This window comes from Penaeus monodon, chromosome 17 (genome assembly GCF_015228065.2).
Source record: "Penaeus monodon isolate SGIC_2016 chromosome 17, NSTDA_Pmon_1, whole genome shotgun sequence".
In the NCBI taxonomy this organism is placed as follows: Eukaryota; Metazoa; Arthropoda; class Malacostraca; order Decapoda; family Penaeidae; genus Penaeus; species Penaeus monodon.
In genome coordinates this window covers 49746142-49762941 of record NC_051402.1, presented here as the reverse complement: position 1 = coordinate 49762941, position 16800 = coordinate 49746142, and the positions used below count along the sequence as shown (strand labels likewise).

Sequence of the window (16800 nt, the reverse complement as noted above, 5' to 3'; positions counted from 1 at the left end):
AAAATTTTTTTTTTTTTCCCGGAAATTTAAAGGGAAGTTTAAAACCACCACAAAATTTTTTCCTGCAACATAATTTGAAAAAACCAGGGAACTCACAGAAAAAGATTTTATTTTTTTAAATCTTTTTTATTTAATAATTTGAGTTTAAAATAAAATTTTATTTTTTGCTTTAAAAATTTGGGGTTTTACCCTTGATTTTTAAAGATAACACCAGGTTTAAAGGGGGTTAAACCAAAACAGTAATAAAAGGGGAAATCCACGGATAAAAAAAAATTTTTAGGTTAGAAAAATTCTTAAATTTTTGGAAAAGTAGTTTCATTTTTTTTTTTAAAAAAATTTGAAAAAAAAATTTTTTTTTTTTTTTTCAATTTGTTAAAATTTAAAATTTTGATTTTAAAATAAAAAAATTTTTTTATTTTTTTTTTAAAGACCGGAAAATTGCATTTTGGATTTGGAAAGTGATAACCCCTTTTTGAAAAATAAAGAAAATTTTATTTTTAACCCCGGGAAAAAATTTAAAAAATTAAATTTTTTTTTTTTTAAATTAAAATTAAAAATTGGTAATTAAAAAAAAATTTTTTAAAAACCCCGGGGTAAAAAATTTGTTTTAAATTTTTTTAACCTGTTATGAAAAATAATAATTTTCCCCCAAAAATTTTTTAATTCCATCAAAAAATGATTTTTTTTAATAAAGGGGGGAAGAAAAAAAATAAAAAAGTTAAAAAATTGGGGAAAAAAGTTTCTTAACCTGAAAGGCCCAGAAGTCTAGGTGAAATAGGGGTTAAACTTTAAAAGGCCAAAAAAAAAAAGGATCGATGGAATTAACGAACAAACCCAAATGAAAAATTAGAAAAGGAAAGGATCTTTAAAAAAAAAAAAAAGGGGCAAAAGAAAAAAAAAGTGTAAGTAAACAAAGAAAAAAAAAATTTTTGTTTTTTGGGTTTTGCCTTTTTATTTTTAGTAAAAAAAGGGAATTTTTTTTGGTGAAAGATAATTTAAAAGGCGGAAAACCCCAAAAGTAAAATAAACAATAATTCTAAAATTTTAAAATTTGGTTTTTTTGGGGTTTTAAAAAAATCAAAAGCAAACCCCTTTTTTAGGTTTTCCAAAAAGGGTTTGAAAAAACCCCGGGAAAAAATTAAAAAATAATTTAAAATTTTATAAAATTTTAAAAAAATTTTTTTTTTAAAAATTAAATAAAAAAAATTTTATTATTTAAAAATTTTTAAAAAAAATTTTTTTTTTATATATATATATATAAAAAAATATAATTTATATATATAAAAATTTTTTAAATTTAAAAATAAAAATTTTTTTTTTTTTTTTATTAAAAAAAAAAATATAATTTTATAATTATAAGATTATTTGGCTTTGACTTGGGGAAATAAAAAAAAGTTTTGGGGTTTTAAATTATAAGCCCAAAAAATTTTTTCTAAATATAAGCGGGGGAAAACCCAAAATCAAAAAACCCCAAAAAATTTAATTTTTTTATATTTTTTTTTCACCCCTTTCCTTTTTTTACTTTATACTTCCCAAAAAAAACCACCATTTTAAAATAAATTTTTTTAATTGAATTGGGGGGGTTTTTTCCCCCTTTTTTGGCTACCCCCCTTTATACTTACCTTAGATTTGGGGCGTTTCAACCTTTAAAACTTTTCCCCTTTCGGAATTTTTTTTTTTGGGCTTCCCCCTTTTTTACTTTCAAAAAAGTCCTTTTGTTTAAAACCCCCTTTTAAATGGTTTAAACTTTTTTTTTTTTCTCTGAAATAAAAAATTTAGAATACAATTTTTCCCCCCAAAATTTAAAAAAAAAATTTTTTTAAATTAAAAATTTAAAAATTTTTTAAAAAATAAAAAATTTAATTTTTTTGTTCCCCGGGGGGGTAAAAACAATTTATTTATTTTTTTAAATTAAAAATTTTAAAATAAATAAAAATGAAATTTTTTGCCCCTGAAAATAAAATAAAAAGTATTTATTTTAATATAAAATTTTATGAAGTGAACAAATTAAAAAAAAAAAATCTCATGTTTTTCTTTATAAAAAAAAAAGAATTAAAAAAAATTAAAAGAAACAAAAAAAAAATTTCTTTACTGGGTATTAATTTAGGATTTTTTGAAAAACTTCTTTCCCCTTTTGAAAATACATTCGTTTTAACCCAGTAATAGGGTTCTTTGGAGAAAAAAAGGGGATTCGGAAAAATTTTAAAGAAAAAAAAAGGGTTTTTTTTTAAAAATAGGGAAATAAAAAAATTTTTAAAAACCAAAAACCCATCAAAATTTTCTTTAGACCCCATTTAGGGAAATTAGATTCAAAATAATAAAAACCCCCTTGTGGTGTGATTTAAAAATTCAGTTATCTTCAGGGAAAAAAAAACTTAGTTTTTTTATTTTTAAAAAAAAATTAAATTTTTTTTTTTAAAATGAATTTACCTAAAGGAAAAATTTTTGGGGGTTTAAAAGGGAAGGGTTTTAAAAATGATAAGGGTTTTAAAAATTTTAAAAATTTTGGGGGTTTTTTGGGGGGTTTCAAAAAAAAACAAAATTCAATAATTGAAGGGGAGTTTTTTAAAAAAAAAACCCTTCATTTTTTTTTTAAAAAATAATTTAAATTTTTTTTTTGAAAGCGGATTTAAATAAAATTTCTAAAACGTTTTTAAAAAATTTTTTAAATTTTAACTTTGTAAAAATTGGGGTTTTGTTTTTAGTAAATTTTTTTTAAAAAATTTTTTTTGGGGGGAAAAAAAATTAATTTTTAAAAAAAAAAAAAAAATTTTTTTGGGCCCAATTTGGGCCATTAAAAAAAATTTTTGGGAATTTTTGTAACAAAATTTTTTAAAAAATTTTAAAAAATTTGTTTGGCATTCCAAATTTGGGTAATCTTCCCAAATTTTTTAAAAAAAATTTTTAAAAGGGTTAAAAATTCTAATTTCCCTAAAAAGGGAAAGGTTCAGAGTAATTTAATTTGCATTAATGGAATTTTCCCCAAAAAAAAGAATGAAAAAAAAATGTAGTACCAAAGTTTTAAATGTTATTTTTAAAAATTAAATTCTTTTTCACAATAAGAATTAAAATTTTTTAAAACTTTCCCCCAAAAAGTGGTAGTCACCCAAATTAAAAAAATCATAACAAAAACCCCAAACTTTAGAAAAAATTTTTAAAAATTAGGGGGGAAAATTTTCCCCGTTTCCCTTTAAAAACCTCCCTAAAAATTGTGCCAAAACATCCCCCAAATTTTTTGAATTTTTTTCGTTACACTTTTACCCTATTTTTACACAACCTATCTGCCCCCTTCCCCCTTTTAAAAATCTCTAAATTTCCCCCTCCCTTTTCCCAAAACTTATTTCCCCCCGATTCAAAATTTTTCCCCCAAAAACCCTTCAAATTTTTTCTAGAATTTCATCCTTTCCCCCTTTTTTCTTTTTAAAAAATTTATTTCCCCCCGAATTTTACCCTTTAAAAAAATTTTTTAAAACCTTTTCCCCCATAAATTTACCAGGGTCTTTTGGGCCTTATCTGGGCAGATTTCATTTTTCAAAAACCCCTTTAAAAAAAATTTTTCCACAAAATTTTTTTAAATTCTTTCCTTGTTAAAAATTTTTTGAATAAGAACGGGTTTCCCTTCCAAAAATATTCCCAAAATTTTTCGTTTGGGTTTTCCCTTGAAAATTTTAAAGACTTAATACAAGGCTTTATTTACCAAATTTTGAAAAAGCTAGGGTTATTTGGTTTTAAAAATTTGATACTTTTTTTTGGGAAAAAATTTTGCCAAAATTTTAAAAAAAAGGTTATGAAGAGGACTATAAAATTCCCTTTAATTTTTCCCCCTTTTTTGAGGGAGGGGTTTTTGGGGCCCCCATTGCCTTTCAGCTTTGGCTTTTATAAAAATTTTTTACAAAATTTTGGGAAATTTTGGAAAAATTTTACATGATTGGCTATTAATATTGAATTTTACATGAATGAATGACATATACAAATCCAGGATATGACTGCTGCACTTGATGATAATGCATATCACATAAGACTACTGCAGTTACATGTTCTACTATATAATAGATTTTTCTGAATCATCCTATGATATAAACACAAGATTTTTCTCAACCATTCTGCAGGAAAAACACTAACTGCCAACCGTGAGGAAACAAACTAACAAGTATTCTAGACTAAGTCCATACGGTCCTAATTCAAAGTGTCATGCCCTCATGTTTCGAGGCAAAAACTGGCAAGCACCTCATGGTAAAAAACCATAGCAATTCCTCAGTAATATCTCCTGCTCTCTCCCGCAAAGCACAAATACCCCCCCGGCCGTGCTCCCCTGGGAAGATATCCTTTCCCCTCACATATCACACGGCACCTGACCTTAAAACCCCCCCACACAACGAGCTCGCCCTCCCGTATCCCCTCCTCCTTCAGAAAACCCAACCCCCATTACCCTGCCTGCACCGCTTCCTGAGCCTTTTATGCGTTTCTTTGACGACCTCCGCGAGCCTCCTGCCCTCGCCGTCCATCTCGTCTCGACGTGTTTGGCCTCCCGAGTCCCACGGCCCTGACTGCTCTCCTGCACTTGGGGTTCCCGGCTATTTGGGGGGGATTCTGGGGCTCATTCCGTTCGCGATTCCCGGCCTTCAGGAGTGCTGACTGGGTGGATTTCGTCGCTCGTGCGGGCTCGGAGGCTGAAACTTTTATACTATTTATTCAACTTCATGGGGACATGTGTTCACTGAGGGGCCGTGAGCACTGGTAAATATGTCACTAAGGTTTTATGCATAAAAGCGCTTGATGATTCATCAAAAGTCCCTCAGATGGCTTGAAGAATTTAAAAAACACTATTTACTTCTATTTAAAACACTATAAGGTAGAGAAAGTATAAAAAGAGCGGTGGTACTTATTTGTCAGCGGAAGTGGATATTTTCCCGTGTTAATCCCAAACAATGGCGCAAGGGGACATGTGAATGCCGCTCAGGTGGAGGAAAACTCTTGCGTTGGAGTCAGAGGGATACATTTTCTGTCTATCCACACAGGTTAGTGTGTTCTGTTAGTTCTGTAGGTGCTGTTTACTGGGTGATTGTCCGTGCGTTGGAGGAGGAATGGCCAGGAACGGGTTCTTTATGGTGGCATCTTCTAAGATTCAAACTTCCCTCGTTTGGTCTGAAGGGTCGACATTTAGCAGGGATTTTTCCAAGATGCAGATGGAGTTATGAAAAACTACCTGTATAATTTGGAGCATCACTGAGAGTTAAATGACGGTCCAGATATCCCCATATGCTTTTGGGGCTTTGATTAAGTAATGGAAGTGGACGGGAAAAAGTACGAATGTTGACATCATGTGCAGATTGTTTACTTTCCATTGATTGTGGTTTCGTTATTTACGTTTCCACTTTTGCAAAATTTGGGTGGGTGCTTGCCTCTGCTCAATGACTAGTCTAGCAGCCCCAAATTAGGGTCAGCAAAGGGGCCATAAGTATAATCAGGGGTCAGTAAGAAGGAATTCAAAGTTTATGGAAATTGGCCTGAATGAATTACAGCCAAGTTTCGGCTTAATCAGAGAGAGTTCCTTTTGTGAACTTTACATGGTATAATGGTAGTTTCTCTCTGACATCAGATACAAGGAATATGATAGAGCAATGAATTCAAAGACATTTGTCTTAAGTTATGTACTTGTCCAAATTGATGAAGTAATACTGGATTTATTAGTCAGATAAAACAAATAAAAACAATAATAAATAGGACCTGTCATTACCATGGTCATGACAGGAATGCATATGGAGTTGACCTCTGTGGTAATCTGTTGCCAAGATTTTCAAATACAGCACCAGTCAAAGATTTATTCTGTTATCCTACATATAGGGAAGGTTGGTTGTTCTTTACCAAATACTCTGTGGTGTGCTGGTTACAGTGAGCACTTGGTTGCAGCTGTCTTCATTTTCAACTTATGACAAGTATATGATTTTGAAGAAAAGTGTCTTCAAATGCATCTCTCACTACATTTCATTTTCTGTTTGTTGTACTATACATATGAGCAAAGATAAAATTTCACAGTTCTAAAGGAACTTGCTAAATGGATATAAATTAATGTCATCATTAAGAGCTTGGACAGAATTGCTTATTCAAGCAGTTGCTTGAGCAACAGTTTTTTTTTCTCTATGTCCTGATGTAGTGATCTTGTTAAATTGATTAAAGGGTTTGAAAATCAAAGGAAGATTGTATAACAAAAGACTGGAAATTTCGGTCTGTATTACAGGTTATAGTAATATAACCAAAATGATAAACCCCACAATGGCCTGACTTCCTTGTCATTGACACTACGGCAGAAGCCAACAATCCTCAACTCCATATATTTAGTAAGAGTGTGTTGGATTGGTTCTCTATTTGATAGCATTTCACCAGATGGGACTATAAACTCAGTCTTAACAAAATATACATAGGGGAGGTATCTTGTCCTTTCACTCGAGTGCCAAAGACCCAGAGGCCACAATAAGTGATTGAGTTGCCATGGGTGTATCTCTGATTAGGCTTTTGAGCTTACCTTCATTCTCTATAGATTTTTTTTATGCTAAATATGTTGGGCATAAGCTTACCTTATTACCTCATTTTATATCCTCAGCCCTCACAAATTAGCGATCTGATTACTTCAAAGTGGAGCTAAGCACTCCAATGTAAAAAGGATTATTTGCATAGCATTTTCTAATATTTAAGTGTGTCTCACTGATATATAGCTAGAAAAGGAGAATTTTAGAATGTTCCCCAAAGAGGAAACCATTAAAGGAGAGGGAAGAAAATGATTACAGGGGCTTATTTTCACCACTTCAGTTTGCCAACACTAACCTTTGGTCAAATTAGATTAGTTTGGGCCAGGCAACTGGAGTCTGTCAAGAAGGACTGTGTCTGTTTGGGAAAGGGTTAATGCTAAGAAAATGGTGGCCTAGAGGTAATTGTGGTTGTAGGATTCTAAATCAAGTGATTACTAGGACTTATAGGACTTAGCTCTTCAGCAAAAGTATGATTGATACATATTCCAGTGGAATGCTGATATATGGCAAGACTGTCAAACTAGTGGTTGGCCCAAAATTTAGGGCTTATAATTTTTACAAGATGACAAAGCCCCCCCCTCACACACACACACACACACACACACACACATTCACTTGTACACACACTTGCAAACACACACACACACACACACACACACACACACACACACACACACACACAACACACACACACACACACACACTCATACACACACATGTACACAGATACACACATGCACAGATACACACATGCACAGATACACACATGCACAGACACTTGTACACACACTTGCAAACACACACACACACACACACACACACACACACATGCACACAGATACACACACATGCACACACACACATGCACACACACACATGCACACACACACATGCACACACACACACACATGCACACACACACACACATGCACACACACACACACATGCACACACACATACATATGCACACACACACACATATGCACACACATATGCACACACACACACACACACACACACACACACACACACACGCCCCCCACCCCCACACACATGCACACACACACATGCCCATACACAAATGCCCCCCCCCCCCCACACACACACACACACATACACAGAGACACAAATATGAACAGAGAGACACACATATGCACAGAGAGACACACACATGCACAGAGACACACACGCATGCACAGAGACACACATACGCACAGAGACACACACACACATATGTACAGAGACATACACATATATGCGCAGACACACACACACACACATATGCACAGAAATGCACAGACACACACACACATGCACAGACACACACACATGCACAGAGACACACACGCACATGCACAGAGACACACACACACATGCACAGAGACACACACACACATGCACAGAGACACACACACACATGCACAGAGACACACACACACATGCACAGAGACACACACACACATGCACAGAGACACACACACACATGCACAGAGACACACACACACATGCACAGAGACACACACACATGCACAGACACACACACACACATGCACAGAGACACACACACATGCACAGAGACACACACACATGCACAGAGACACACACACATGCACAGATACACACATGCATGGACACACCCACACTTACACATGCTTACATATGCCTTCATGCATTCACAGATACACACACACATGTACAGATACACACACATACAACAGATACACACACACATGCACAGATACATACACACATGCACAGAAACATGCATGGATACATATATGCATGGATACAACACAAATACATGGATACACACCTGCTTGAATACACACACCTGCATGAATACACACACCTGCACAGAAACACACACATGCATGGATACACACACAATTTCATACACACATATGCACACACACACACACACACACACCACACACACACACACCACATCTTGAAGAAAGATGATAAAAATATTGTGTATGAGTTTTAGAGAAACCAAACATAAGTAAAAGGAGTATTTACCCCTACGATGCTGATGATGACATATGACCATTAAAAGAAATCGGTGAGATGGATGTGAACATACTGTCATGAAAAATTTTGGGTGTGGGCTGGGCTGACACGAACTTACCATTGTGAACATTTTGGTTGAAGGCCGTGGTGATGGGTTGTAAGGTTCTATTACAGAAAATTGAATATTTCAAAAAAAAAAAATTAATGACAAATAACAAAATGTTGTTATTATTCTTGCACTGAGTTATGGACTACCTAGAAAGATGATATGGAGTCTGTGCAAGGAAAACTGCCTATTACCATCTGGATAAAGCAAATCAAATGATAGATATGTACCCTGGAAAACAAAAAAGCTAAAAATGCTCATGTATAAAAAGAGAAAATAACATTGCAAAGAGGAGGCATAGAGTTTTGTCACTGCACACGAGTGTTTGCGTGCGCCTGGCCTACAAGCCGCGCATCTGTCAGAGTGGCTAATCAAGTAGGCCTAATGAACATATTTTGGGCCATGTGATGGTAGTGAGGCATCCGGATCCAATGGGTTAAATATCAGCTGATTAGAATTTTAAAAATAGAGAGAAAGGGAGAGGAGAGTCCAGGGTTAGTTAATAGACACACTTTAGGTTACTCATGTTCGGGTAAATAGCTAAATGAAGTAACCTAACTCCTGATATCAATTTTAGGAACATGCAGAAAATAAATGAGAATGTGTATGAATGAGTAAACTTGATAAATGCATTTCTTTTGGCAGGGTAATCAAACAGTATAATGCCAAGCTCAAACCGTGATGTGGTCCAGGAGCTACAGGAGATCCTCCGGCAGTGGGAGGAGGACCAGTCTGTCCCCTCCAGAGACCCCACACCACACCTTATCAAACTTTGTGAGCTCTTTGAAAGAGAGACTGTCAACTTTCTAAAGAAGGTATTGTAGTGATTAGTTTTTTACATTATTTGATTAAACTCATAGCAAATGATGTCTTAGATAGGTAGTGTTTGTATATATATATATATTATGTAGATAATATTTTAATATGAATAGGCCTATATATAGACTTTCTCTTATTTTCAGGATCCAGACCCATTTGATGATCGGCATCCTGTCACTTCAGAACCAGAATGTGCATTAGGGCTGATTTTGCGTGCACTTTTTAAAAAGGATAACTTTGTGACAAAGCTTGTTAACAACTATCTACGTGACAACTACTTCACAAGTTTGGGATTGAGCCAAGACTCACAAGATCTCAATACTGGAGCTTGTAGGCTACTTCTAGACTTACTGTATGGCCTTGATATTCCTCAGGTAATGAAAACTATGTAGAACCTATTTAAGATATACATAAATATTTACAAAGGAATTCATTCATATATATAAGTGAGTGGCTATGACTTAGTATTAATATTAATATCATCAAATTTTTCAGGTATTTAATGAATCCGAAACAACAGTCATGCGGCTCTTCTCTTGGGCTGAGAAGGGGCCAGAACCATTGCGAACTTATGCAATTGGTCTCCTTGCTGCAGCTATGGATATCCCAGAGATTGCAGCATCTTTTAGGGATCACAATGCTCACTTAGTACCAATAATGTTAAAGAGGTTGTGGGAACTTAAAGATGAAGGTATTATCAATGATGTTATTCTTTTGAATAATTGTGCATGATAGATTGTGGTGATATACTTAGCTCATAATCTTTATACCTTTGTAATGGATGTGTTTTTCTTTAATGGGGCCTTCTTTTTATCCAAAGGAGGAGGTGTAGAGGATGATAAGGGTTCAGGGTCAAAGGTTCCTGATAGACCTTTTGCCCACCTTAACAATGAGTCCATCAGTGCCCGGTCAATGGTCAATGGAGAAGACCCTGAGAGCAAGGAACATGAAGAGGGGACCACCCCAAAGAAGATGAAGGGTTAGTCTTGAATTGTCTGTTAGCAGACTGCTCAATGTTTGTAGTCACAATATTTTATAAGCTACCTTGCTATATAAGAAAAAATATTTGATGTTTTTGTTTTTAATCTGAGTGTTATCTTATTGATGTGGTCCTAGCTGAAAAGCAGAAAATATTGAAGCTTTTTTCCTTTTTCAGTTTCTCATTCATCCTCATCTCCAGCCAAAAATAGTAACACGAGTGCAACATTCAATATTTTTGGGTCTCCAAAGGCATCACGTGAAAATTTTGATCCTGTACTTAATTCCGACTGTTCCAATTCGTCCTGGGCAGAAATGAGTAGCTACATAGTAGGAACATATCAGATGTTTCCCATGACAAGGGATACACAGCAAATATTTATCCTTAAATATTTAAGACCTATAGGGGAATATCAAGAGGTAAGATTACTTATTCTATAACTTTTTGACATTTATTAAGAAAAAAAATACATTTAAATGTTTTTTTTTTACTTATGGACTAATTATATTAGAGCTTTACCTAATATCTAATAAAAAAATAATTTTTATTTTTCTCCTTTAACAGTCTTTAGGCCACGTTTATGAACACAATGCATTAGAATTAATCTTTCACTACATCAACGTCAGACGAACCTGTAATGCACGCCTCTCTTTTGAGGCCTTACGGTTTCTTGGTTCCCTTCTCTTTCATAAGAAGTTCTGCTTAGAATTTGTGAATATGGGTGGCATGCAGAAACTTCTTCAGGTGAGACTTTTTCCTTGATTTTTCAGACTTTCAAGAGTAAAATATACAGTTTCAGAGAAAATTAGAAATATTTTTATACTGTTGTACCGATTTAATATTATAAAATAGAATTAGCACAAAAAAAAGACAAAAAAATAGTTCTATATTTTACTTTCCATTGCAGGTTCCCCGTCCATCTTTGCCAGCAGATGGTGTTGCCCTCTGCCTGTGGTATTTAGCTTACTGTGAGGAGGCCGTAGAAAGAATATGCCTTTTGCCTGATCATGTATTAGGTGAATTGATTCGCTATTCACTGTGGCTTTTAGAGTGCTCGCATCAGTCATCCAGAACTCATGCTGTGATGTTCTTTGGAATGGTCTTCCGATTTAAGGCAATATTAGAAAAGTTTGATGAGCAGGATGGCCTCCGCAAGGTTTTGAATATGCTCTCCACACTGTCGTTATTCCAAGATGTGTGGGAGCAAGACATATTAGATGAACCTAATGAGGTGATGATGTGGCAAACAGTGAAGCAAGTGTGTCTGAGTGTTAAGCACTATTTTGAGGCTCATTTAGCACTCAAAGTTCAGCACCTGCACAGGATGACTGTCAGAGAACATGGAACAGCACCTCAGCATGCCACTCCAGCTTACAAGGTAATGTATAAAGACTTTTTATGCATTTGGAAGATAGTAGGGAAAGTAAAATAAGTTGAAGAGAAAAAAAATTGTTATTGAAATATGATGTTTAAATTTGTAATATAATCATGTCCATTGTTTTAGGCTGTAAATGTGACACCAGAAATGATTGAGAGGAATGTAGAACATCTACTGGAATACCTTCCATACCGAGCCCGCTGGAAACCTGTGGAGCAATTTGTTTCATTGAAGGGCCTGCAACTCTTTTTACAGCTAGTTGCAATGGTTTTAAACGAATCATACAGTCCCAAGTAACTATGGAGAATTGTTTTGTTATTGTTGTTTATTAGATATAGTGTCATTTATCATGTAGGAATATAGTTTAAACAGATCTAATAATAGCAATACGTTTGTCCTTTAAACACAGATTATCTTCCCTAAACAGCCGAACTGAGACTGCAGTGTTTGCCCTTGACACACTCTATGTGTGCAGTGTGATGCCAACTATCCAGGCAGCGCTGTGTGACAAACTGACCATACCTGCTGGTGATGACCTTTTACAGACACTTGACCCACAGGTATGAAAATGGTATTTTGTGAGATCACTTTAACTTGTGATATCTATCATGTTTATGTAGTGTTTTGATATTTTTTATTATCAATTTTCTTTTAAACTTATTAGAATGTGCATTGTATAAATAACAAAGTAGCAGTAAAGTCTAAACTTCAATAATATTTTAACACTTTTTTTACACTTCACAAAAGTACAGGCATAAAATGTCCAACTATGCAGTTTCCAATTTTTGAGCATAAGATGTTTTTAATTCAAGAAAAATACTCTGTAGAATGGAAATTTTGATCTTCACTGTTATTTCAGGAAGTGCCAGGTTATGCCATCCTAGTTGCTTGCATCCACGAGGAATGCACAGTCAATGACTACATCACCAGAGGTGCAGAAAGCTGCTTTGAATGTTCTGATAAACTGCCTTTGTGCACCCATTCACAGGGTAGGTATTTTTATGTAATTCTTCAAGCCTCTGTAAGTGAGGTCCTTACCATTCCAATAGATAGGAAATTTATCTTGTAGTGCATTAATGTGCAAGGTAATAGGACGTTATAGTTATGTACATTTATTGTGTAGTTTGGCTCTTAATTTTGTTTTTTATTCTATAGCCTGGAAGCAATTTAGTAAGATATGGCACTACCTCTACTCCTGGAGGTAGTAAAAAGAAAGCTGCCTTTGGCGAGGATGTCATTAATAAGTCCTGGGATTGTGTAAGAACCAGCAATGGAATCATGGTAAGTAAAAGCTTACAGACTACTCATGTTTTATGATTATAATGTCATTGTGTCTTTTTCTTTTTTGAAAAGGAAATGATGATTATATGAATGTTTCTGGTATTATGCTAGTGTTTTAATATTCCCCCCAGCCTTTTTCTCATTCTATTACTAATTCTTTTCTTGGTGTTAAAGTTTGACCATTTCCACCAAAGTAATGTCTTGTAACACACAAACCATGTATATTGATGAGGTTGACTTGTTATTATTTGATATTACTAGTCATCTTTTCTTTTAAGCTACATAATATACAGTAGGTGCTCGTAGAGGAAACTCATAACATCTTTTGAATATTTCAGTACTTGTTAAATGTTTTGCATAAGAAGATGCCAATCACAGATGCAGATTGCATAAGAGGACTTGCTTGTCGAGCTTTAGTTGGACTCTCTAGAAATGACACAGCACGTCAGATCATGAGCAAACTACCCATCTTCACGTCTGGACAGTTGCAGTGTAAGTGAATAAAGACTTGAACACAGTGTTTTCAGGAAAATGTAGTTAGAAGGGTTACAAACTATTTAAACAAATAATCAGTGCAACCGTACAGTATAGTCATGATTCATGCAAAAGATCTAATTAATTGTATTTATTTTTCAAGTGTTGATGAAGGAACCAATTTTACAAGACAAACGAATGGAGCATGTAAAATTCCAACGACATGCACTAGAACTCATTAAGGCTGTCTCAGGCCATGCCAAACATGAAGGTGATGCTTCAGCAGATGTGTCTATGCAGAGTATACATAGGGTGAGTTTATGACAATTTTTAAAAGCATGTGATGGCGGGGTAGAGGGACTGTTGTGGAGTTTATGACTTTTAAAACATATTCATTGTGTGTCTGTGCATATGTTTATTATGTGGTGTATTATAAATGGCATGCTTATTTGTGAGTAACGATGTTCTTTGATGCTGCAGTTATGATTTAATTGATTATTAACTTTCAGGCTGATGTTGTGGCACAAACAAGAATCAACTACAATAAGAAGCAGCTACTGCAGCTAATCCAGGCCCATTTAGTTAATGAGGGATATGAATCTGTAGCAGCTGCACTGCAGCAAGCAGCTCATCTTCCCGCTATACCAACCATCGTACCCCACACACCCATGGGCCCTCCTTCTAGAAACATGGTCACACCACCTCCATCAGCTAGAGCGGTATAAATGAGTGCTTGCTTTCGTTTTTACTGTGTATGAAAATAGTTTCATTTTTGTATTTGCATTAGTTTTTACTTGTTAAAATATTTAATTCTTTTTTTTTCTTTTTTTCCTTTATACAGCATCGGCTGTTAGGGAGTGGTCCAACAAGGCATCTTTTCAATTCATCTCTGTGTAAAAATGCCTCAGCTCCTAGTAGCTCAGCCTCAGTGGGAATAGCACCTCCCACAACCCCTTCTCCTCCACCTGTGGCCAGTCCATCTAATGTTGCCAATGCATCTAGTCCAATACCGTTACACATTAAGATTAACAGGTAACCCTTTTGATGTACTTTAATATGAACTCATTGTTTTTTAATTTGGGAAAATATTGGGTTACATGTATAATCTTTATTGGGAGTATTAAAGATTATGAATGCATCTGTTTCAGGCCTAGCAAGAGGGACAATAGAATTGCCAACTCAGCAGCAGCTTCTGCCAATAGTGTATGTCACTTCAGCAAAAGTGAAATGCCTTCTGTACCAAATAGTCAAAACAGTATCACAAGTATAACAAATAATCCTCTAGCTTCCCCAATAGTGATGAACACTGGGTTGTCAAATGAACCTACCATAACCCTGGACAGAATTGTCACTGAGTATCTGATGAATCAGCATGCACTTTGCAAGAATCCAGTTGTTACATGTCCAACCTTCGACCTGTTTCAGTAAGTGGTTTTTCCAAAATTGTTTTGTAATCGTGTTCACATGATTGGATTTATGATAAGATAGTAGGATGTTATATATTTGTCATATTACTTTTATGTATTAATATAGAGTGCATGTCATTTTCACTTTTCTAACAGTTTATTAATATTTTATATAGCAGTTAAGAAAAAACTGCCTGGATGATGGTATAAATGTGATTTATAATTTACAGGCCACATAGATGTCCAGAACCCAGATCTTTGCGTGCTCCACCAACCAATTTCACAATGCGTTATGCCAAAAGACCATATAATGTACCATTCACCGGCTTGGAAGGTTCATCAAATAACCGTAAATTCATCTACAGTAGATATCGACCCACACAGACTTTTAGGCCAAGTGAAGATGATGACATCTTTTTATGCTGCGAGTTTTCTGTGAGTGGTACTTCCTCTTCTCAATAATTTTTTTATCATCATCATCATCATCATCATCTGTTCGCCTTAAATACGGAAAGTTGAAAGCATAAGCATATGATAAAACCTTGGACCCCAATTACTAAGCCCTAAATGACCTCCCTGGCTGTGTATAATTGCTGTATATTCACCCAACTAGATATAAAGCCACATGTAAATATGAGCTAACACTGTAATGCTAAATACCAGAATTTTAATAATGTTTTACTTAAGTTAAAGGTCATTTCTTTTTTATATATGATTTGATATTAAATGTCTGTTTGTCAACTATTTAATATTATCGAGAGTAGAAGGCTAATTGACTGTTTTTTTCTTAATATTTTTCAGCCGGATGACCAGTTTATCATTGTTGGAACAACTCGAGGAGAAGTCAGATTATTTAGTAAAAGTGGAAATGTAAGTTGTGTTTCTCTCATTTTTGTTAACAGGCAAATGTGAAGTTATATTTTTTATAGCAGATTGATGCTTAAACAAAATTTTGTATTTGTAGGAGGAAGGAGTGTACACAGTTCATCAGGGTGCAGTGTCAAGTCTAGTTCAGCATGGCACAGGGTCAATGCTCTTAACTTCATGTACAGCAGTCCACGAGACATCCCTTTGGAGCATCAATGACCTCTTCGACCTGAAGTAGGTGCAACATACAGGTCATTGGTTTTCAATGGTATTCCTGTTGTCCATACCTTGAAGTGCAAGTGATAAAATCAGTAACACAGAGAAACCTTTCAAATTGGGAATTAATTCTAAAGAGAACATTTTTAGTTATAAAGAGAACATTAAGTAATAATAACCATTCTGTATGAATCACTTCAATATGTGTTCTATATTGTGGCTACATGTATATTTGCATATAAAGGCTCAAAGCAGTGTTGAAGTAAATGTAAAATATTTGGTTTGATTCTGTGATCATGGTTATGTTGATTATTAAATATTATTAATGTGAAAATTCTTATATTGCACTGTTTTCAGATATACACTATATGAGTGCCACCATGCAGATTTTAGTAATGCTCAAGACAAGATAATTGGGACCAATGACCAAACAGCAAGGGTAAGATAATATTCATTTATAATTAGATTGTCAAGCTAAGTCTGTGGTAAAGTTCTCTGTGGAAAAATAACATTTTAGATCTGATGAAAATACTATGGTGCATGAGGAAGGGGGAGCTGGGTCAGTTAAATTTTGTAGATTTAATAGGTACCACTCCTACACTTATGCATCTGTTTTAAAATAGCTCACTTAAATGTTTGGAGGTTGGTGGATTGCCCTTTTTCCTTTTTATGTATTTTACACATTGTAATCAATAGGGGGGATAGTTTTGCTACTGAAAAGAAGTTTAACCTTTTAC

At 34.5% G+C, this 16800-nt stretch overlaps 1 protein-coding gene across 1 annotated transcript in view; it reads left to right on the top strand.

Moving 5' to 3' along the window:
* The first annotated feature begins 4895 nt into the window (after window positions 1-4895).
* Window positions 4896-16800, top strand: part of LOC119583852 (DDB1- and CUL4-associated factor 1-like) — a 14619-nt gene continuing 2714 nt past the window's right edge. Inside the window, 22 exon segments of the mRNA XM_037932581.1 lie at window positions 4896-5018; window positions 9289-9458; window positions 9606-9836; window positions 9958-10153; window positions 10283-10441; window positions 10619-10860; window positions 11006-11185; window positions 11349-11819; window positions 11946-12112; window positions 12247-12379; window positions 12679-12720; window positions 12722-12808; window positions 12975-13100; window positions 13439-13592; window positions 13738-13886; window positions 14084-14293; window positions 14416-14606; window positions 14723-14998; window positions 15211-15415; window positions 15782-15850; window positions 15945-16081; window positions 16421-16502. Of these exon segments, the coding sequence (XP_037788509.1) occupies window positions 9306-9458; window positions 9606-9836; window positions 9958-10153; window positions 10283-10441; window positions 10619-10860; window positions 11006-11185; window positions 11349-11819; window positions 11946-12112; window positions 12247-12379; window positions 12679-12720; window positions 12722-12808; window positions 12975-13100; window positions 13439-13592; window positions 13738-13886; window positions 14084-14293; window positions 14416-14606; window positions 14723-14998; window positions 15211-15415; window positions 15782-15850; window positions 15945-16081; window positions 16421-16502 (3660 nt within the window). The 5' untranslated portion in view covers window positions 4896-5018; window positions 9289-9305.